This window comes from Anomaloglossus baeobatrachus, chromosome 11 (genome assembly GCF_048569485.1).
Source record: "Anomaloglossus baeobatrachus isolate aAnoBae1 chromosome 11, aAnoBae1.hap1, whole genome shotgun sequence".
NCBI lineage: Eukaryota > Metazoa > Chordata > Amphibia > Anura > Aromobatidae > Anomaloglossus > Anomaloglossus baeobatrachus.
Genome location: NC_134363.1, coordinates 187,596,863 through 187,619,560, shown reverse-complemented (window position 1 = coordinate 187,619,560; position 22,698 = coordinate 187,596,863). Strand labels below are relative to the sequence as shown.

Below are 22,698 nucleotides of genomic sequence, written 5' to 3'. Positions count from 1 at the left end.
AGTGCCCCCATAATAACAGTGATACCCACAGTGCCCCATAATAACAGTGATATCCACAGTGCCCCCATAATAACAGTGATACCCACAGTGCCCCCATAATAACAGTGATACCCACAGTGCCCCCATAATAACAGTGATACCCACAGTGCCCCCATAATAACAGTGATACCCACAGTGCCCCGATAATAACAGTGATATCCACAGTGCCCCCATAATAACAGTGATATCCACAGTGCCCCCATAATAGAGACATCCACAGTGCCCCCATAATAACAGTGTTATCCACAGTGCCCCCATTATAACAGCATGTCCACAGTGAGTCCATTATAACAGCTATATCCACAGTGCCTCCATAGCAGTGATATCCACAGTGCCCCATAATAAGTGATATCCACAGTGCCCCATAATAAGTGATATCCACAGTGCCCCCATATTAACAGTGATATCCACAGTGCCCCAATAATAAGAGTGATATTCACAGTGCCCCCCATAGTAACAGTGATATCCACAGTGCCCCAATAATAAGAGTGATATTCACAGTGCCCCCATAGTAACAGTAACAGTGATATTCACAGTGCCCCCATAGTAACAGTAACAGTGATATTCACAGTGCCCCCATACTAACAGTGATATCCACAGTGCCCCAATAATAACAGCAATATCCACACATAACAGTGTCCCCATAACAACAACACCCACAGTGCCCCCATACTAACAGTGATATTCACAGTGCCCCCATAATAAGAGTGATATCCACAATGCCCCCACAATAAGTGATATCCACAGTGCCCCCATAATAACAGTGATATCCACAGTGCCCCCATAATTACAGTGATATCCACAGTGCCCCCATAATTACAGTGATATCCACAGTGCCCCCATAATAACAGTGATATCCACAGTGCCCCCATAATAACAGAGACATCCACAGTGCCCCCATAATAACAGTGATATCCACAGTGCCCCATAATAACAATGATATCCACAGTGCCCCCATAATAACAGTGATATCCACAGTGCCCCCATAATAACAGTGATATCCACAGTGCCCCCATAATAACAGTGATATCCACAGTGCCCCCATAATAACAGTGATATCCACAGTGCCCCCATAACAACAGTGATATCCACAGTGCCCCCATAATAACAGTGATATCCACAGTGCCCCCATAATAACAGTGATATCCACAGTGCCCCCATAATAACAGTGATACCCAGTGCCCCCATAATAACAGTGATACCCAGTGCCCCCATAATAAGTGATAACCACAGTGCCCCCATAATAAGAGCGATATCCACAGTGCCCCCATAATAAGAGCGATACCCACAGTGCCCCCATAATAACAGTGATACCCACAGTGCCCCCATAATAACAGTGATATCCACAGTGCCCCCATAATAACAGTGATACCCACAGTGCCCCCATAATAACAGTGATACCCACAGTGCCCCCATAATAACAGTGATACCCACAGTGCCCCCATAATAACAGTGATATCTACAGTGCCCCCATAATAACAGTGATATCCACAGTGCCCCCATAATAGAGACATCCACAGTGCCCCCATAATAACAGTGATATCCACAGTGCCCCCATAATAACAGCGATATCCACAGTGCCCCCATAATAACAGCGACATCCACAGTGCCCCCATAATAACAGCGACATCCACAGTGCCCCCATAATAACAGACATCCCCAGTGCCCCCATAATAACAGACATCCCCAGTGCCCCCATAATAAGTGATATCCACAGTGCCCCCATAATAAGTGATATCCACAGTTCCCCCATAATAAGTGATATCCACAGTGCCCCCATAATAACAGTGATATCCACAGTGCCCCATAATAACAGTGATATCCACAGTGCCCCCATAATAACAGCGACATCCACAGTGCCCCCATAATAACAGCGACATCCACAGTGCCCCCATAATAACAGTGACATCCACAGTGCCCCCATAATAACAGTGACATCCACAGTGCCCCCATAATAACAGACATCCCCAGTGCCCCCATAACAGCGATATCCACAGTGCCCCCTTGACAGCCACAGTCTTTTTCATAGCAGTGGGCAGATTGCTTTCATGGCAGTGATTCCTGCTTTACGGCTCCAGTGCCCCCTGGACTGTGTCCCCCCGACTATGCCTCCCCAGACTGTGCCCCATAGCAGGGCCTGTGCCGTGTTATTACTCCCCTGCCGGTCATTATACACCTGATAACACTGTAAGACCGGGGTCACAAGAAGTATTAGAAATCGGTTCCATTTTCATCCAGAAAAGTAGGACATTTTTTTCTCAGCAACTGTTATTTATTTACAGTGTTTTATGCTACAGAATTGTATCTGTAAGAAATGGACGTCACTAGGATGGTCTGTGTGCTCTCAGTGTGCTGACCGTGTGGCGTCTGTGTGCTCTCAGTGTGCGGTCTGTGTGCTCTCCGTGTGCTGTCTGTGTGCTCTCAGTGTGCTGTCAGTGTGCTGACCGTGTGGCGTCTGTGTGCTCTCAGTGTGCTGTCAGTGTGCTGACCGTGTGGCGTCTGTGTGCTCTCAGTGTGCTGTCAGTGTGCTGACCGTGTGGCGTCTGTGTGCTCTCAGTGTGCTGACCGTGTGGCGTCTGTGTGCTCTCAGTGTGCTGTCAGTGTGCTGACCGTGTGGCGTCTGTGTGCTCTCAGTGTGCTGACCGTGTGGCGTCTGTGTGCTCTCAGTGTGCTGTCTGTGTGCTGACCATGTGGCGTCTGTGTGCTCTCAGTGTGCTGACCGTGTGGCGTCTGTGTGCTCTCAGTGTGCTGACCGTGTGGCGTCTGTGTGCTCTCAGTGTGCTGACCGTGTGGCGTCTGTGTGCTCTCAGTGTGCTGTCTGTGTGCTGACCGTGTGGCGTCTGTGTGCTCTCAGTGTGCTGACCGTGTGGCGTCTGTGTGCTCTCAGTGTGCTGTCAGTGTGCTCTCAGTGTGCTGACCGTGTGGCGTCTGTGTGCTCTCAGTGTGCTGTCTGTGTGCTGACCGTGTGGCGTCTGTGTGCTCTCAGTGTGCTGACCGTGTGGCGTCTGTGTGCTCTCAGTGTGCTGACCGTGTGGCGTCTGTGTGCTCTCAGTGTGCTGACCGTGTGGCGTCTGTGTGCTCTCAGTGTGCTGTCTGTGTGCTGACCGTGTGGCGTCTGTGTGCTCTCAGTGTGCTGACCGTGTGGCGTCTGTGTGCTCTGTGTGCTGACCGTGTGGCGTCTGTGTGCTCTCAGTGTGCTGACCGTGTGGCGTCTGTGTGCTCTGTGTGCTGACCGTGTGGCGTCTGTGTGCTCTCAGTGTGCTGTCTGTGTGCTCTCCGTGTGCTGTCTGTGTGGCTTCCGTGTGCTGTTTGTATGTCGTCCATGTGCTGTCCGTGTGGCGTCCGTGTGCTGTTTGTATGTCGTCCATGTGCTGTCCGTGTGGCGTCCGTGTGCTGTTTGTATGGCATCTGTGTGCTCTGTGTGGCGTCCGTGTGCTCTCAGTGTGGCGTCCATGTGCTCTCAATGTGCTGTCTGTGTGCTGTCAGTATGGCGTCCGTGTGCTGTTTGTATGGTGTTCATGTGCTCTTTGTGGTGTCCATGTGCTTTCAGTGTGGCATCCGAGTGCTCTCAGTGTGGCGTCCGTGTGCTGTCCGTGCTGTCTCAGTGTGGCGTCCGTGTGCTGTCCGTGCGCTCTCAGTGTGGCGTCCGAGTGCTCTCAGTGTGGCGTCCGAGTGCTGTTCGTGCGCTCTCAGTGTGGCATCCGAGTGCTCTCAGTGTGGCGTCCGTGTGCTGTCCGTGCGCTCTCAGTGTGGCATCCGAGTGCTCTCAGTGTGGCGTCCGTGTGCTGTCCGTGCGCTCTCAGTGTGGCGTCCGAGTGCTCTCAGTGTGGCGTCCGAGTGCTGTTCGTGCGCTCTCAGTGTGGCATCCGAGTGCTCTCAGTGTGGCGTCCGTGTGCTGTCCGTGCGCTCTCAGTGTGGCATCCGAGTGCTCTCAGTGTGGCGTCCGTGTGCTGTCCGTGCGCTCTCAGTGTGGCGTCCGAGTGCTCTCAGTGTGGCGTCCGTGTGCTGTCCGTGCGCTCTCAGTGTGGCGTCCGAGTGCTCTCAGTGTGGCGTCCGTGTACTCTCAGTGTGGCGTCCGAGTGCTCTCAGTGTGGCGTCCGTGTACTCTCAGTGTGGCGTCCGTGTGGTGTCCGTGTGCTGTTTGTATGGCGTCCGTTTTTCCTCACACCCATTGACTTGTATTGGCGAGTCTCGCACGATTTCGGCATACCCTCGCAGCAGGCGGCAGACCTCTCCATTATCCGGTGATTTTGGTTGCTGCGGTGGACACGTCCCCTGTGGGTGTTCGCTCCTCCGGGGCGGCCGCTCCTGGAGGTTATTGACGATGAATATTGTCAGCAGGGTTCAATCCACTGACACTTTATTCTATAGATCTACGGTCAGGCGCCATCTTGTTACAAGACAGCGATCTACGCTACAAGCTTTAGACAATCATGCTGACTACCTAATCTGCACCAGCGGCACCCGGTGATTGTGGGGTGATTACAGTTTGTGCCCCTCCCCCGGCCCCCCAGTTCTTGTGTATCTCAGGTGGTACTCTGCACCGCAGGCTCTTCATCTTGTTCACGGATAACGTGTACTCCGGCTGCACGTGAGGATCGGGCAGAACTCCGGGGTCCGGCAGACTTGGGTGGGGGCTCTTGCTCTGTGCTGTCTGGTGGTGACCTCACAGGGGAGTGGTGGTACCTGTGGCCGGAATGAGTGGTGTGTCCAGTGGACCTGCTGCTTGTATAACTGGGGGACCCCGATGTGTCAGAGGCCGTCCTCGATTCTGTGGGTGAGTCTTCCTCCACCTCCGTAGACTCCTGCTGAACAGAGCACAAAGCCGGTCATCACAGTATCCAACAACATGGATTACAGGGGGTCTACAGGGGGCATGTATGGGGGTACAGTCCCTACAGCCAGCATCTATGGAAATATCTACAGCTGGCACCTGAGGGGTATATATGACTGGTACCTACAGCTGGCACCTGAGGGGTATCTATGACTGGTACCTACAGCTGGCACCTGAGGGGTATCTATGACTGGTACCTACAGCTGGCACCTGTGGGGTATATATGACTGGTGCCTACAGCTGGCACCTGTGGGGTATATATGACTGGTGCCTACAGCTGGCACCTGTGGGGTATATATGACTGGTGCCTACAGCTGGCACCTGAGGGTCTATATGACTGGTGCCTACAGCTGGCACCTGTGGGGTATATATGACTGGTGCCTACAGCTGGCACCTGAGGGGTATATATAACTGGTGCCTACAGCTAGCACCTGAGGGGTATATATGACTGGTGCCTACAGCTGGCACCTGAGGGGTATCTATGACTGGTACCTACAGCTGGCACCTGTGGGGTATATATGACTGGTGCCTACAGCTGGCACCTGAGGGGTATATATGACTGGTACCTACAGCTGGCACCTGAGGGTATATATGACTGGTGCCTACAGCTAGCACCTGAGGGGTATATATGACTGGTGCCTACAGCTGGCACCTGAGGGGTATATATGACTGGTGCCTACAGCTGGCACCTGTGGGGTATATATGACTGGTGCCTACAGCTGGCACCTGTGGGGTATATATGACTGGTGCCTACAGCTGGCACCTGAGGGTCTATATGACTGGTGCCTACAGCTGGCACCTGTGGGGTATATATGACTGGTGCCTACAGCTGGCACCTGTGGGGTATATATGACTGGTGCCTACAGCTAGCACCTGAGGGGTATATATGACTGGTGCCTACAGCTGGCACCTGAGGGGTATATATGACTGGTGCCTACAGCTGGCACCTGTGGGGTATATATGACTGGTGCCTACAGCTGGCACCTGTGGGGTATATATGACTGGTGCCTACAGCTGGCACCTGAGGGTCTATATGACTGGTGCCTACAGCTGGCACCTGTGGGGTATATATGACTGGTGCCTACAGCTGGCACCTGTGGGGTATATATGACTGGTGCCTACAGCTGGCACCTGAGGGGTATATATGACTGGTGCCTACAGCTGGCACCTGAGGGGTATATATGACTGGTACCTACAGCTGGCACCTGAGGGTATATATGACTGGTGCCTACAGCTGGCACCTGAGGGGTATATATGACTGGTACCTACAGCTGGCACCTGAGGGGTATCTATGACTGGTACCTACAGCTGGCACCTGTGGGGTATATATGACTGGTGCCTACAGCTGGCACCTGTGGGGTATATATGACTGGTGCCTACAGCTGGCACCTGAGGGGTATATATGACTGGTACCTACAGCTGGCACCTGTGGGGTATATATGACTGGTGCCTACAGCTGGCACCTGTGGGGTATATATGACTGGTGCCTACAGCTGGCACCTGTGGGGTATATATGACTGGTGCCTACAGCTGGCACCTGAGGGGTATATATGACTGGTACCTACAGCTGGCACCTGAGGGTATATATGACTGGTGCCTACAGCTGGCACCTGTGGGGTATATATGACTGGTGCCTACAGCTGGCACCTGAGGGGTATATATGACTGGTGCCTACAGCTGGCACCTGTGGGGTATATATGACTGGTACCTACAGCTGGCACCTGAGGGTATATATGACTGGTACCTACAGTTGGCACCTGAGGGTATATATGACTGGTGCCTACAGGTGGCACCTGTGGGGTATATATGACTGGTACCTACAGCTGGCACCTGTGGGGTATATATGACTGGTATCTACGGCTGGCGCCTGAGGGGTATATATGACTGGTGCCTACAGCTGGCACCTGTGGGGTATATATGACTGGTACCTATGACTGGTACCTGTGGGGTATATATGACTGGTACCTACAGCTGGCACCTGTGGGGTATATATGACTGGTACCTATGACTGGTACCTGTGGGGTATATATGACTGGTATCTACAGCTGGCACCTGTGGGGTATATATGACTGGTGCCTACAGCTGGCACCTGTGGGGTATATATGACTGGTACCTATGACTGGTACCTGTGGGGTATATATGACTGGTATCTACATCTGGCACCTGTGGGGTATATATGACTGGTGCCTACAGCTGGCACCTGAGAAGGTTATATATGACTGGTACCTACGGCTGGCACCTGTGGGGTATATATGACTGGTACCTACAGCTGGCACCTGTGGGGTATATATGACTGGTATCTACAGGTGGCACCTGTGGGGTATATATGACTGGTACCTACAGCTGGCACCTGTGGGATATATATGACTGGTATCTACAGGTGGCACCTGTGGGGTATCTATGACTGGTACCTACAGCTGGCACCTGTGGGGTATATATGACTGGTGCCTACAGCTGGCACCTGAGGGGTATATATGACTGGTACCTACAGCTGGCACCTGAGGGTATATATGACTGGTACCTACAGCTGGCACCTGAGGGGTATCTATGACTGGTACCTACAGCTGGCACCTGAGGGGTATCTATGACTGGTACCTACAGCTGGCACCTGTGGGGTATATATGACTGGTGCCTACAGCTGGCACCTGAGGGGTATATATGACTGGTACCTACAGCTGGCACCTGAGGGTATATATGACTGGTGCCTACAGCTGGCACCTGAGGGGTATATATGACTGGTACCTACAGCTGGCACCTGAGGGGTATCTATGACTGGTACCTACAGCTGGCACCTGTGGGGTATATATGACTGGTGCCTACAGCTGGCACCTGTGGGGTATATATGACTGGTGCCTACAGCTGGCACCTGAGGGGTATATATGACTGGTACCTACAGCTGGCACCTGTGGGGTATATATGACTGGTGCCTACAGCTGGCACCTGTGGGGTATATATGACTGGTGCCTACAGCTGGCACCTGTGGGGTATATATGACTGGTGCCTACAGCTGGCACCTGAGGGGTATATATGACTGGTACCTACAGCTGGCACCTGAGGGTATATATGACTGGTGCCTACAGCTGGCACCTGTGGGGTATATATGACTGGTGCCTACAGCTGGCACCTGAGGGGTATATATGACTGGTGCCTACAGCTGGCACCTGTGGGGTATATATGACTGGTACCTACAGCTGGCACCTGAGGGTATATATGACTGGTACCTACAGTTGGCACCTGAGGGTATATATGACTGGTGCCTACAGGTGGCACCTGTGGGGTATATATGACTGGTACCTACAGCTGGCACCTGTGGGGTATATATGACTGGTATCTACGGCTGGCGCCTGAGGGGTATATATGACTGGTGCCTACAGCTGGCACCTGTGGGGTATATATGACTGGTACCTATGACTGGTACCTGTGGGGTATATATGACTGGTGCCTACAGCTGGCACCTGAGAAGGTTATATATGACTGGTACCTACGGCTGGCACCTGTGGGGTATATATGACTGGTACCTACAGCTGGCACCTGTGGGGTATATATGACTGGTATCTACAGGTGGCACCTGTGGGGTATATATGACTGGTACCTACAGCTGGCACCTGTGGGATATATATGACTGGTATCTACAGGTGGCACCTGTGGGGTATATATGACTAGTACCTACAGCTGGCACCTGTGGGGTATATATGACTGGTATCTACGGCTGGCGCCTGAGGGGTATATATGACTGGTGCCTACAGCTGGCACCTGTGGGGTATATATGACTAGTATCTACAGGTGGCACCTGTGGGGTATATATGACTAGTACCTACGGCTGGCGCCTGAGGGGTATATATGACTGGTATCTCCAGCTGGCACCTGTGGGGTATATATGACTGGTATCTCCAGCTGGCACCTGTGGGGTATATATGACTGGTATCTACGGCTGGCGCCTGAGGGGTATATATGACTGGTGCCTACAGCTGGCACCTGTGGGGTATATATGACTAGTATCTACAGGTGGCACCTGTGGGGTATATATGACTAGTACCTACGGCTGGCGCCTGAGGGGTATATATGACTGGTGCCTACAGGTGGCACCTGTGGGTTATATATGACTGGTATCTACAGGTGGCACCTGTGGGGTATAAATGACTGGTATCTATGGCTGGCACCTGTGGGATATATATGACTAGTACCTACAGCTGGCACCTGTGGGATATATATGACTAGTACCTACAGCTGGCACCTGTGGGGTATATATGACTGGTATCTACGGCTGGCGCCTGAGGGGTATATATGACTGGTGCCTACAGCTGGCACCTGAGGGGTATCTATGACTGGTACCTACAGCTGGCACCTGTGGGGTATATATGACTGGTGCCTACAGGTGGCACCTGTGGGTTATATATGACTGGTATCTACAGGTGGCACCTGTGGGGTATAAATGACTGGTATCTATGGCTGGCACCTGTGGGGTATATATGACTAGTACCTACAGCTGGCACCTGTGGGGTATATATGACTGGTATCTACGGCTGGCGCCTGAGGGGTATGTATGATTAGCACTTAGCTCCATTATAATCCAGCAGCTCATAAGCGCCAAAAAAATACACATCCCCTTAAAGTGACTCCACCCTGCTTTCTGCTATAATTAATTTCATAATATGCCTCTATAGCAGGTAAATCTCTCTCTCTGTGTTATATATCTATTAAAGAATATATATTTTTTTTGATCCATTGCTTCAAAGCCTTTGTAAAGACACGATGCGTGCTTCCTCATGCCTCACCACTAGAGGGAGCTCAGGGGCTTTCTGCATACTGCCCCATGATTAGCTGGAATTAAAGGTTCTACGTCTGTGCAGGGGACTTGTGCCTCTGTATCCGGAAAATAAAACTCTGGCCTTTAGAAAGATATATTGAGAAATTTATCACCACCAAAATTTGGACCTGTTGTAATAGAGATACAAAGCTTGAACTTTCTGTTTATTCAATGGTAACATACAGTAATTACCGAAAGTGTTGGCGCCCTTGAAATTGTTCCACAAATTTATTGAAATTACACGTTTTGTCATACACATGATTATTTTATTTGTGTGTTTGGGAAAAACATAAAAGAATAGAAAATATAAGCAAATTGGACACAATTTCCCACAAAACCTCCAATAGAAGCTGAACAAAATTGTTGGCATCTTTACAAAATTGTTGGTAAAGAATGTTTCAAGCATGTGATGCTCAATCAGACTCACCTGTGACAAGTAACAGGTGTGGGCAATATGAAAATCACACCTAAAACCAGATAAAAAGGGGAGAAGTAGACTCAGTGTTTGCATTGTGTGTGCCTCACTAAGCATGGAGAACAGAAAGAGGAGACAAGAACTGCCTGAGGACCTGAGAACCAAAATTAGTGAAAAATATTAACAATCTCAAGGTTAAAAGTCAATCTCCAGAGATCTTGATATTCCTTTGTCCACAGTGCGCAAACATAATGAAGAAGTTTACAACCCATGGCATTGTATCTAATCTCCCTGAACATGGACAGCAGAGAAACACTGATGAAAGGTTGTAATGCAGGAAAGTCCGGATGGTGGATAAGCCCCAATCAAGATCGAAAGAAATTCCAAGCCGTCCTGCAGCTCAGGGGCAACAGTTTCAGCACAAACCTATCCGACCACATGTGAATGACATGAAAAACTATGAAGGAGACCCCGGAGGACCCCACTGCTGACACCAAGACAGAAAAAAGCAAAAATGAGTAACCAAAATCCTTCTGGGAGTGCATGTTGTGGACAGATGAGACCAAGACAGAGATTTTTTTGTAAACCGAATCATACTACTGTTTACTGGAAATGGAATCAGGCCTACAAAGTAAAGATCACAGCACCTACAGTCAGATATGGTGGAGGTCAGAGATGTTTTGCTGCCTCTGGCACTGGGGGCCTTCACTGTGCGCAAGGAACCATGAAATCTGAGGATTACCAAAGGATTTTGGGTGGCAATGTAGATCCCAGTGTCAGAAAGTCGGGTATAGTCCTAGGTCAGGGGTCTTCCAGCAGGACAATGCCCCCTAACACTTCAAGAAGCCCCAGAAATGGATGGAAACAAAGCGCTGGAGAGATCTGATGAGGCTGCAATGAGTCTGGATCTAAATCCCATTGACACCTGGGGAGAGATGTGAAGATTGGGAGAAGAGAAGAGAAGGAGAAGAGAGGAGAGAAGACGAGAAGTGAGAAGAGAAGATGCCTTCAGATATGAGAGACCTGGAGATGTTTATACAGAAGAGTCTGAGACTCCAGGTGAGAGGAGGAAGAAGCTGTGGACGGCGACAGGGGGCGACTGATGGAAGGGATTTACTGCAAAGGTTACAACTAAATATTAGGATGAGGGAGACAACAATTGTGTCCGGACCATTTTTGGAGTTTTCTGTAAAATTTTGGCCAATTTGCCTTTTTTTTGTGTTGTTCCAATACACACAAAGTAAATAACCATGTGTGTAATATAATGGATAATTACAATAATTTTCTGCTAGAAAACATCGTTTTCTGGAACCATGTCAATGGCGCCAATGCTTTCGGCCATTACTGTATTGATATAGCCCTGTGCTTCCTCCATATCGGCTATGAATGTCCTATGAAGGGAAAGTACTTCATTCTTTTTTTTGTGTTTCTTTTTAGTGTAGATCTTGGGCTCTCAAAATCTGTATAAAATTGTTAATGAATCCTATTTATGCAGGAGGAGAAAGAGCAACTCTGAAAAAGACGGATAAAGGAGTTACAGAATGAGCTCACTGACAGATCTCAGCTAACTCATTCTGCAGCCAGCAATAGACAGCAGCTATAGATGTATATATATTTAATGCAGCCCAATAGCAAAATTTATTTTAATCCAAAATACATGCATTTAATTAAGAAAAAAACAAACCCCTTGTCTCCAATTGTTTCCTGCGCTGTAATTCTGTCTCCAAATAAAACTACTATAAACTTTCTACAAATGAAATATAGGGCAAATGCTGACACCTAGTGGATGAAAGCTGCATTACATGACATGGGGGACGCATTGGTACCTTATCCTTCAGGATGTACAGAGTCACAGGATTCTTGTTCTCTCGTTCTATCGTCCGGGAATTAACTTCAACTACAATGAGAAGAACACAATGAGAACGACGTCTGCAGCGATGACTGCCCGCAGCATTTCCTCCATCACTCCACCTAGAAATCTACCAATATCAGCTCCGTATCTACAAATCTGAGGGTCTCCAGTATGAAGGTCTTCATATAACAGTGCAAGACAATGCATATATATGAAGGCTGGATTGCACTCATCCACAGTTTCTCCTATGGTCGTTTTTCATGGACATACTAACCATATAATAATCCTGTATATGCAGAAATAATACTGCCATACAGTGTCATGTAGGGCATAGATAGTACTTACTTTATATATAATCACTACAAACAGTGCCAATGTATTACTGTGACCAAGGTGCCAATGTAATAGCAGGCATATATATATATATATATATAAAATATATATAATATAGTGTAGTAATGCTGCACTGCGCACATATAGCAGCACCATACAGCGGCGGTGTTACCTGACTGTCCTCAGTCCCACTGCAAAACCTCCAAGGGGACCCAACTGTTAAGGATCTTTAGTAGTACTGGTATTGTCATATGGGCCAATGCGACTGCAACCCCTGCACCTACCATAGTGACACCCCTGCCATACAGAACCAATGTAATGGTGAGAAACAGGTGTATATTGTGCAATACAGAGCCTATAGAATAATGCTGCACAGTGTATATATAGCAGCACCATATGGGGCCGATGTGATGGTGAAACATAGTATACAGCATCTATATAATAACGCTGCACAATGCAAGTATCATAGTACCATAAAGAGAGTATTTACTATGCTAGTACCATAAAGAGAGTATATACTATGCTGTGCCGATATAATCTTGCCATATAGAGTGTATATATACAGTATACCATTATATTCTTGCTCTATAGAGCATTTTATACCCATCCATAGGTCCCTCCAGGGAGGAGGGTGAGAGTGGGCTGTACATGGTGGAGACTGGGGGTTATTTGGCCCCAAAATGATGGCACTGTCACCCGTACTAACTGTAATAATCACCTTCATGTTTCAGGGGGTCCTCGGGGTGGTCGGTGTAGTCACAGGATGCCTGTGCTTCCAGCTTGTGCTTCTCTCTAGAAGGTTAGAATCCGTTCATTATATGACATTACCCGAAATATCCGTCCCCCACATCACTAATCTGTAAGCTGAGGATCAGCCATGAATACAGGTTTCTATAGCCCTACAATATCAATATCAATAGGCAATGCAAAAAAGAAATCAAACAAGCAAAACTAGCTACTGAAACAAAAATTGCCAATGACATTAAAATAAATCCCAAAATCTTTTATAAATACATTAATGCCAAAAGGAAAACAAAGGATAGTATTGGCCCCTTAAAATATAATAACAAGTTAGTTATAGAGGACAAACAAAAGACTGAGATATTAAATAGGCATTTCTCATCTGTGTTCACCAAGGAACTGACTGTACCAGGCATCATTCAACAAGTGAAAAATCAAAGTTCCCCACCAGATATAATCAATTTAACACAAGAAGAAGTACGCCTACGTCTGAGTAAAATAAACATTGACAAATCCCCAGGGCCAGATGGCATTCATCCACGAATATTGAGGGAATTGAGCTCCGTAATTGACAGACTGCTGTATCTCATCTTTTTAGACTCGCTTGTAACAGGGTTGGTGCCTTAGGATTGGAGAATTGCTGATGTGGTACCGATATTTAAGAAAGGTAAGAGGGTAGATCCAGGCAACTACCGTCCAGTAAGCCTGACATCAGTAGTATGCAAAGTTTTTGAGGGCATTTTAAGGGATGACATGCAAAAATATACTGCAGAAAATAATATAATAACTGACAGACAGCATGGATTCATGAAAGATAAGTCGTGTCTAACCAACCTGTTGGGGTTCTATGAGGGTGTAAGTGCAAACCTGGATATTGGTAATGCAGCTGATGGGATTTATTTGGACTTTGCAAAGGCATTTGATCCTGTACCACACAATAGCCTTATACTTAGGCTATGTGCCCACGCTGCGGATTTACCGCGGATTTTGCCGCGGATTTGCCGCGGATTTGCCGAAAATCTGCAGCAGCGGCACTTCCAAGCCATTTCAATGGCATTTTGGAAATGCTGTGTCCATGCTGCGTATTTTTCCGCTGCGGATTTGCCGCGGATTTTGATCCGGAAAAATCTGCAGCATGTCAATTGTTTGGTGCAGATTTGGTGCGGATTTTTGGTTTTGAATGGGGAAAAAAAAAAATCCGCATCAAATCCGCAGTAAATCCGTGAAAGTTGCGGATTTTCAGGCAGAAAAATCCGCAGGTACATTCTACCGTGGACACATAGCCTAAAGCTCCAGAAGCAAGGACTAGGGGAAACTGTATGCAACTGGGTAAGGAATTGGCTAAAAGATAGGAAACAAAGAGTAGTCGTAAATGGTACATTCTCTAAATCAGCAGTGGGGTGCCGCAGGGATCTGTGCTAGGACCAATTCTTTGTAATCTCTTTATTAATGACCTTGTGGATGGGATTGATAGTAAAGTGTCAGTCTTTGCTGATGACACCAAACTATGTAGGATATTAAAAACTGACCTTGATAGTATAATATTACAAAAAGATCTGGATAAGATGTCAGAATGGGCAGATACTTGGCAAATGAGATTTAATGTCGATAAATGTAAAGTAATGCACCTAGGACGGAGTAATCCTATAACTGCGTATACATTAAATGGAAGTAAACTCGGGACCAAAGAACAGGAGAAGGACTTGGGTATTCTCATTACAAATAAGCTGAGCAGCAGCATCAATGTCAGGCAGCAGCTGCAAAAGCAAACAAGATTCTAGGGTGTATAAAAAGAGAGATTAGATTCCGCGATTCCAACGTATTATTACCCCTCTATAAATCACTTGTAAGACCACATCTGGAATATGGGATCCAGTTTTGGACTCCACATTTTAAAAAGGACATTCAGAAGTTAGAGTCAGTTCAAAGGCGGCAACTAGACTATTACAAGGAATGGAGGCCGCCCGTATGATGAGTAATGAAGGCCTCCCGTATGATGAGGAATGGAGGCCGCCTGTATGATGAGTAATGGAGGCCGCCCGTATGATGAGTAATGAAGGCCGCCCGTATGATGAGTAATGGAGGCCGCCCGTATAAGGAGTAATGGAGGCCGCCCGTATGATGAGTAATGGAGGCCGCCCGTATGATGAGTAATGGAGGCCGCCCGTATGATGAGTAATGGAGGCCGCCCATATGATGACAGGTTGAAAAAGTTAGATATGTTTAGCTTAGAAAAAAGACGTCTCAGAGGAGATCTCATTTATATGTATAAATACATGTGTGGTCAATATAAAGGACTGGCACATGACTTATTTCTTCCAAAGACAGTACTAAGGACCAGGGGCAGTCACTGCGAGTGGAAGAAAAGCGATTCCGACAGCTGAATAGGAAAGGGTTCTTTACAGTTAGAGCAGTCAGACTGTGGAATACCGACCACAAGAGGTAGTAATGGCAGATACTATAACAGCTTTCAAAAAAGGGCTGGATGATTTCCTCAGTACACACAACATTGTTGGTTATAAATGACTTAGTGATCAAATGTAGAACTGGTGGAGGAAGAGGAGCTAGATGGACCGAGGGCTTTTTTCAAAATTAGTAACTATGTAACTATGTAACAATGACTTAAAGGGATCTGACACCAGATTTCACAAAACAAATTGCATAATTAGATAATTCCTAGACCTGATGAGATGGGTGAACGTACTGTGAAAATCCATGCCTGACTGGATGTATAATTCTTTATAAAAATGTAAACTTATTCTCCACCCACCTGACAGCTCAGTGTCCCTCCTCCCTGCTGAATGACTGCCCACCTAGCCAGGTTGACAGTTTATGAGAGTCCCTACTCGCTGCTTCTGTTGATTCTCCACCCACTTAGTCTGATTGACAGCTCCTCAATGTCCCTCCTCCCTGCTACTGTTGATTCTTCACCAATTTAGCTTGATTGACAGCTCCTAAGTGTTCCTTCTCCATGCTGGATCTCCACCCACCTAGCCTGATTGACAGTTCCTCAGTGTCCCTTCTACATGCTGAATAGCTGCCCACCTAGTCTGATTGACAGCTCCTAAGTGTTCCTCCTCCCTGCTGAATCTCCAGCCATCCTGCCTGATTCACAACTCCTCAGTGTCCCTCCTCCCTGCTGAATCTCCAGCCATCCTGCCTGATTCACAACTCCTCAGTGTCTGTCCTTCATGCCGAATCTCCGCCCACTTAGCCTGATTGACAGCTCCTCAGTGTCCCTCCTCCCTGCTGAATCTCCGCCCACTTAGCCTGATTGACAGCTCCTCAGTGTCCCTCCTCCCTGCTGAATCTCCGCCCACTTAGCCAGATTGACAGCTCCTCAGTGTCCCTCCTCCCTGCTGCCCACCTTTCTTGACTTATAGGAGAGAAGGTTACGTGATCACTCTGATGATAGAAAAATGGTGGTTTGGGTGAATCCACTTTATCTGGAGAACGGTAGACAGCCCCGACCGTGCACCCGTGTGAACAGCGTTCTGTAAAGCGGCAGAGCGCCGGTGTGTGCACCCTGATGAAGGTGAGTGCACTGCGAGTAGTTAATTACCTTTATTACAAATCCTTAAATCACAAACTGGTTTTCAGCTCCAGATCGGACACTCAAAACATTTATATATTCTGCAAGACCCTTCTATAAAAACCCATCCACATAAACCAATTATCAGAAGAGCGGCAACCCGCAAAATATGAAGCACCCGGCAAAATAAAACATCAACGGCCAAAACCACAAAAATGAGGAGACTTAAGTGCAGTCCCTTGAGATGTCTGTACAATCTGCGATAAAGTGGAAAGCTCCTGACACAAAGAAACCTTCACCAGACACCAAACTGTCACTCAGAGTCACTCAGAGGTACGGAAATCCACACTGGACACACCGCGCTCCCCGGTCTGAGGCCTCACTCACCGGAGCGTATCAATACGACAAGCGCAATGGAAGAAAGGGACGGCGCCCACAACAATGTGACTCAATGAGGCAGTGTCCATTTGCAGACTCTCATCGGGGTGAGAAAAAAAAAATCGCAGCATCATGGGCGCATATATCAGACGAGACTCACCAATGCAAGTCTATGGGTGCAAGGAAAAAACGGACGTCACACGGACAATCTGCATGCTGCCCGTGTTTACTGATACACCACCATTCTGTAGCATAGAACACTGTAAATGATAGTAAAATAATATCTCATGATAAAAAAACGGATGGAAAGCAAGAAAATAATCGCACCCTCGCACTGCACCCGTATGATGTATGGAAAGCCAAACGTTTTTCACTCTTCCTGCTCTCATGAATGGGAATCATAGTGTGACGTCGGTCTCAGCTGATGGCGAAACGCTGACATCTGCTGGACCAAAGGAGAACTGCATCCGATCAGCTACCACAATGATACAAACCGTAAAACCCAAAAGGGTACTGTCACACTTGCGTTTTTTTCCTTCCGTCACAATCCGCCCTTTTGGAAAACAGCGGAATCCATTAACGGATTCCTCTGTTTCGCATAGACTTGTATGGATGACGGATTATGCCAAAAGTACCTGCGTTGCTTCCGCTGGCCGACGCTGCGTTACGTCCGCCGGGCGGAAGGAACGCATTATGTACCTTTTTTTTAGCGGCGGAATCCTCTATTTTTCACTGTGCATGCTCATCTTTTTTTTTTTTTTTTATCACAGAAACTTTATTTTGTCTCTCGGTGGCCGAACGTTCAGCTGATCGCCCGGCCGCCGGTATGTGAGAGCGCTCAGCTGATCACCCGGCTGCCGGCATGTGAGAGCGCTCAGCTGATCGCCCGGCAGCCGTCATGTGAGAGCGCTCAGCTGAGCGCCCAGCCGCCGGCTATTGAGAGCTCTCAGCTGAGCGCCCGGCAGCCGGCTATTGAGAGCTCTCAGCTGAGCGCCCAGCAGCCGGCTATTGAAAGCTCTCAGCTGAGCGCCCGGCAGCTGACATGTGAGAGCTCTCAGCTGAGCGCCCGGCAGCCGACATGTGAGAGCGCTCAGCTGAGCGCCCGGCAGCCGACGTGAGAGCTCTCAGCTGATCGCCCGGTAGCCGGCATGTGAGAGCGATAAGCTGAGCGCCCGGCAGCCGGCATGTGAGAGCTCTCAGCTGAGCGCCCAGCAGCCGGCTATTGAAAGCTCTCAGCTGAGCGCCCGGCAGCCGGCATGTGAGAGTGCTCAGCTGAGCGCCCGGCAGCCGACATGTGAGAGCTCTCAGCTGATCGCCCGGCAGCCAGCATGTGAGAGCGATAAGCTGAGCGCCCGGCAGCCGGCATGTGAGAGCTCTCAGCTGAGCGCCCAGCAGCCGGCTATTGAAAGCTCTCAGCTGAGCGCCCGGCAGCCGGCATGTGAGAGCTCTCAGCTGAGCGCCCGGCAGCCGACATGTGAGAGCGCTCAGCTGAGCGCCCGGCAGCTGACATGTGAGAGCTCTCAGCTGATCGCCCGGCAGCCGGCATGTGAGAGCGATAAGCTGAGCGCCCGGCAGCCGGCATGTGAGAGCTCTCAGCTGAGCGCCCGGCAGCCGACATGTGAGAGCGCTCAGCTGATCGCCCAGCAGCCAGCATGTCAGAGCGATAAGGTGAGCGCCCGGCAGCCGGCATGTGAGAGCGATAAGCTGAGCGCCCGGCAGCCGGCATGTGAGAGCTCTCAGCTGAGCGCCCGGCAGCCGACATGTGAGAGCTCTCAGCTGAGCGCCCGGCAGCCGGCATGTGAGAGCTCTCAGCTGAGCGCCCGGCAGCCGGTATGTGAGAGCGCTCAGCTGAGCACCCGGCAGCCGACATGTGAGAGCTCTCAGCTGAGCGTCCGGCAGCCGACATGTGAGAGCTCTCAGCTGAGCGCCCGGCAGCCGACATGTGAGAGCTCTCAGCTGAGCGCCCGGCAGCCGGCATGTGAGAGCGATAAACTGAGCAGCCGGCATGTGAAAGCGATAAGCTGAGCAGCCGGCATGTGAGAGCGATAAGCTGAGCGCCCGGCAGCCGGCATGTGAGAGCTCTCAGCTGAGCGCCCAGCAGCCGGCTATTGAAAGCTCTCAGCTGAGCGCCCGACAGCCGGCATGTGAGCTCTCAGCTGAGCGCCCGGCAGCCGACATGTGAGAGCGCTCAGCTGAGCGCCCGGCAGCCGACATGTGAGAGCTCTCAGCTGATCGCCCGGCAGCCGGCATGTCAGAGCGATAAGGTGAGCGCCCGGCAGCCGGCATGTGAGAGCGATAAGCTGAGCGCCCGGCAGCCGGCATGTGAGAGCTCTCAGCTGAGCGCCCGGCAGCCTGCATGTGAGAGCGATAAGCTGAGCGCCCGGCAGCCGACATGTGAGAGCTCTCAGCTGAGCGCCCGGCAGCCGACATGTGAGAGCTCTCAGCTGAGCGCCCGGCAGCCGACATGTGAGAGCTCTCAGCTGAGCGCCCGACAGCCGACATGTGAGAGCAATAAGCTGAGCGCCCGGCAGCCGACATGTGAGAGCTCTCAGCTGAGCGCCCGGCAGCCGACATGTGAGAGCTCTCAGCTGAGCGCCCGGCAGCCGACATGTGAGAGCTCTCAGCTGAGCGCCCGGCAGCCGACATGTGAGAGCTCTCAGCTGAGCGCCCGGCAGCCGACATGTGAGAGCTCTCAGCTGAGCGCCCGGCAGCCGGCATGTGAGAGCTCTCAGCTGAGCGCCCGGCAGCCGGCATGTGAGAGCGCTCAGCTGAGCACCCGGCAGCCGACATGTGAGAGCTCTCAGCTGAGCGCCCGGCAGCCGACATGTGAGAGCTCTCAGCTGAGCGCCCGGCAGCCGACATGTGAGAGCTCTCAGCTGAGCGCCCGGCAGCCGGCATGTGAGAGCGATAAACTGAGCAGCCGGCATGTGAAAGCGATAAGCTGAGCAGCCGGCATGTGAGAGCTCTCAGCTGAGCGCCCGGCAGCCTGCATGTGAGAGCGATAAGCTGAGCGCCCGGCAGCCGACATGTGAGAGCTCTCAGCTGAGCGCCCGGCAGCCGACATGTGAGAGCTCTCAGCTGAGCGCCCGGCAGCCGACATGTGAGAGCTCTCAGCTGAGCGCCCGGCAGCCGGCATGTGAGAGCGATAAGCTGAGCGCCCGGCAGCCGGCATGTGAGAGCTCTCAGCTGAGCGCCCGGCAGCCGGCATGTGAGAGCGCTCAGCTGAGCGCCCGGCAGCCGACATGTGAGAGCTCTCAGCTGAGCGCCCGACAGCCGACATGTGAGACCTCTAAGCTGAGCAGCCGGCATGTGAGAGCGATAAGCTGAGCGCCCGGCAGCCGACATGTGAGAGCTCTCAGGTGAGCGCCCGGCAGCCGACATGTGAGAGCGATAAGCTGAGCGCCCGGCAGCCGGCATGTGAGAGCGATAAGCTGAGCGCCCGGCAGCCGGCATGTGAGAGCTCTCAGCTGAGCGCCCGGCAGCCGGCATGTGAGAGCTCTCAGCTGAGCGCCCGGCAGCCGGCATGTGAGAGCTCTCAGCTGAGCGCCCGGCAGCCGGCATGTGAGAGCAATAAGCTAAGCGCCCGGCAGCCGACATGTGAGAGCTCTCAGCTGAGCGCCCGGCAGCCGACATGTGAGAGCTCTCAGCTGAGCGCCCGGCAGCCGACATGTGAGAGCTCTCAGCTGAGCGCCCGGCAGCTGGCATGTGAGAGCTCTCAGCTGAGCGCCCGGCAGCCGGCATGTGAGAGCGATAAACTGAGCAGCGGGCATGTGAAAGCGATAAGCTGAGCAGCCGGCATGTGAGAGCGATAAGCTGAGCAGCCGGCAGCCGGCATGTGAGAGCTCTCAGCTGAGCGCCCGGCAGCCGGCATGTGAGAGCGATAAACTGAGCAGCCGGCATGTGAAAGCGATAAGCTGAGCAGCCGGCATGTGAGAGAGATAAGCTGAGCGCCCGGCAGCCGGCATGTGAGAGCTCTCAGCTGAGCGCCCGGCAGCCGACATGTGAGAGCGCTCAGCTGAGCGCCCGGCAGCCGACATGTGAGAGCTCTCAGCTGATCGCCCGGCAGCCGGCATGTCAGAGCGATCAGCTGAGCGCCCGGCAGCCTGCATGTGAGAGCGATCAGCTGAGCGCCCGGCAGCCGGCATGTGAGAGCGATAAGCTGAGCGCCCGGCAGCCGGCATGTGAGAGCTCTCAGCTGAGCGCCCGGCAGCCGACATGTGAGACCTCTAAGCTGAGCGCCCGGCAGCCGGCATGTGAGAGCGATAAGCTGAGCGCCCGGCAGCCGACATGTGAGAGCTCTCAGCTGAGCGCCCGGCAGCCGACATGTGAGAGCGATAAGCTGAGCGCCCGGCAGCCGGCATGTGAGAGCTCTCAGCTGAGCGCCCGGCAGCCGGCATGTGAGAGCTCTCAGCTGAGCGCCCGGCAGCCGACATGTGAGAGCTCTCAGCTGAGCACCCGACAGCCGACATGTGAGACCTCTAAACTGAGCGCCTGGCAGCCGGCATGTGAGAGCTCTCAGCTGAGCGCCCGGCAGCCGACATGTGAGAGCTCTCAGCTGAGCGCCCGGCAGCCGGCATGTGAGAGCGATCAGCTGAGCGCCCGGCAGTCGGCATGTGAGAGCGATAAGCTGAGCAGCCGGCATGTGAGAGCTCTCAGCTGAGCGCCCGGCAGCCGACATCTGAGAGCTCTCAGCTGAGCGCCCGACAGCCGACATGTGAGAGCTCTCAGCTGAGCGCCCGGCAGCCGGCATGTGAAAGCGATCAGCTGAGCGCCCGGCTGTTGGCATGTGAGAGCGATCAGCTGAGCGCCCGGCAGCCGACATTTGAGAGCTCTCAGCTGAGCGCCCGGCAGCCGACATGTGAGAGCTCTCAGCTGAGCGCACGGCAGCCGGCATGTGAGAGCGATAAGCTGAGCGCCCGACAGCCGGCATGTGAGAGCTCTCAGCTGAGCGCCTGGCAGCCGACATGTGAGAGCTCTCAGCTGAGCGCCCGGCAGCCGACATGTGAGAGCTCTCAGCTGAGCGCCCGGCCGCCGGCATGTGAGAGCGATCAGCTGAGTGCCCGGCCGCTGGCATGTGAGAGCGATCAGCTGAGTGCCCGGCCGCCGGCATGTGAGAGCGATCAGCTGAGCGCCCGGCCGCCGGCATGTGAGAGCGATCAGCTGAGCGCCCGGCCGCCGGCATGTGAGAGCGATCAGCTGAGCGCCCGGCCGCCGGCATGTGAGAGCGATAAGCTGAGCGCCCGGCCGCCAGCATGTGAGAGCGATCAGCTGATCGTTCACAATAGTCTGCTGGCAATAAAACTGTAAAGAAGGAAAAAAAAAAGCTTTCCGTTGTTTTGTACGATCCGTTACATCCGTTGTGCCATCATATGCAACGCATCCGTTGCATCCATCACACAACGCAATGCAACGGATGCCGTTCAACGCAAGTGTGAAACTAGCCTTAGACATGTGTATAAAACTTGTCGTGTAAAGCCGGTACCGGTATCATCTGTATTTTTCCAGTAGAAAGAAAAATATAAAGAATTAAAGATTACAAAGTTTGCCCTATACTTTCAAAGTTATACATGTACAGCACACACTGCACACTAATTATACACTGACGCCCTGCGTGTGCTGTACGGGTTTTTCGTGGACTTGTATTGGCTCTTGTCATCTGGAAAAAAACGCATGTGTTGTATCTGTGAAAAAAACGGAAAAAACACGCATCGGAAACACGGAGCTGTGATGGGGCCTCCAAAGTATTAACTGCAATTTCCCAAAACAA

General features: G+C 51.2%; 1 protein-coding gene across 2 annotated transcripts in view; it reads right to left on the bottom strand.

The window, feature by feature from the left end:
- Positions 1 to 4,382: 4,382 nt before the first annotated feature.
- The window catches only part of HEPACAM (hepatic and glial cell adhesion molecule), a 43,042-nt gene continuing 24,726 nt past the window's right edge, over positions 4,383 to 22,698 (bottom strand). The window contains exons 5-7 of one of the 2 annotated variants that reach the window (XM_075328595.1): positions 12,999 to 13,072; positions 11,922 to 11,992; positions 4,383 to 4,847 (exon numbers count right to left, since the gene is read on the bottom strand). In XM_075328595.1, coding sequence (XP_075184710.1) covers positions 4,566 to 4,847; positions 11,922 to 11,992; positions 12,999 to 13,072 — 427 coding nt within the window. In that variant the 3' untranslated portion in view covers positions 4,383 to 4,565. The remainder of the gene's footprint in view (positions 4,848 to 11,921; positions 11,993 to 12,998; positions 13,073 to 22,698) is intronic. The other variant, XM_075328596.1, reaches the window with a different exon arrangement.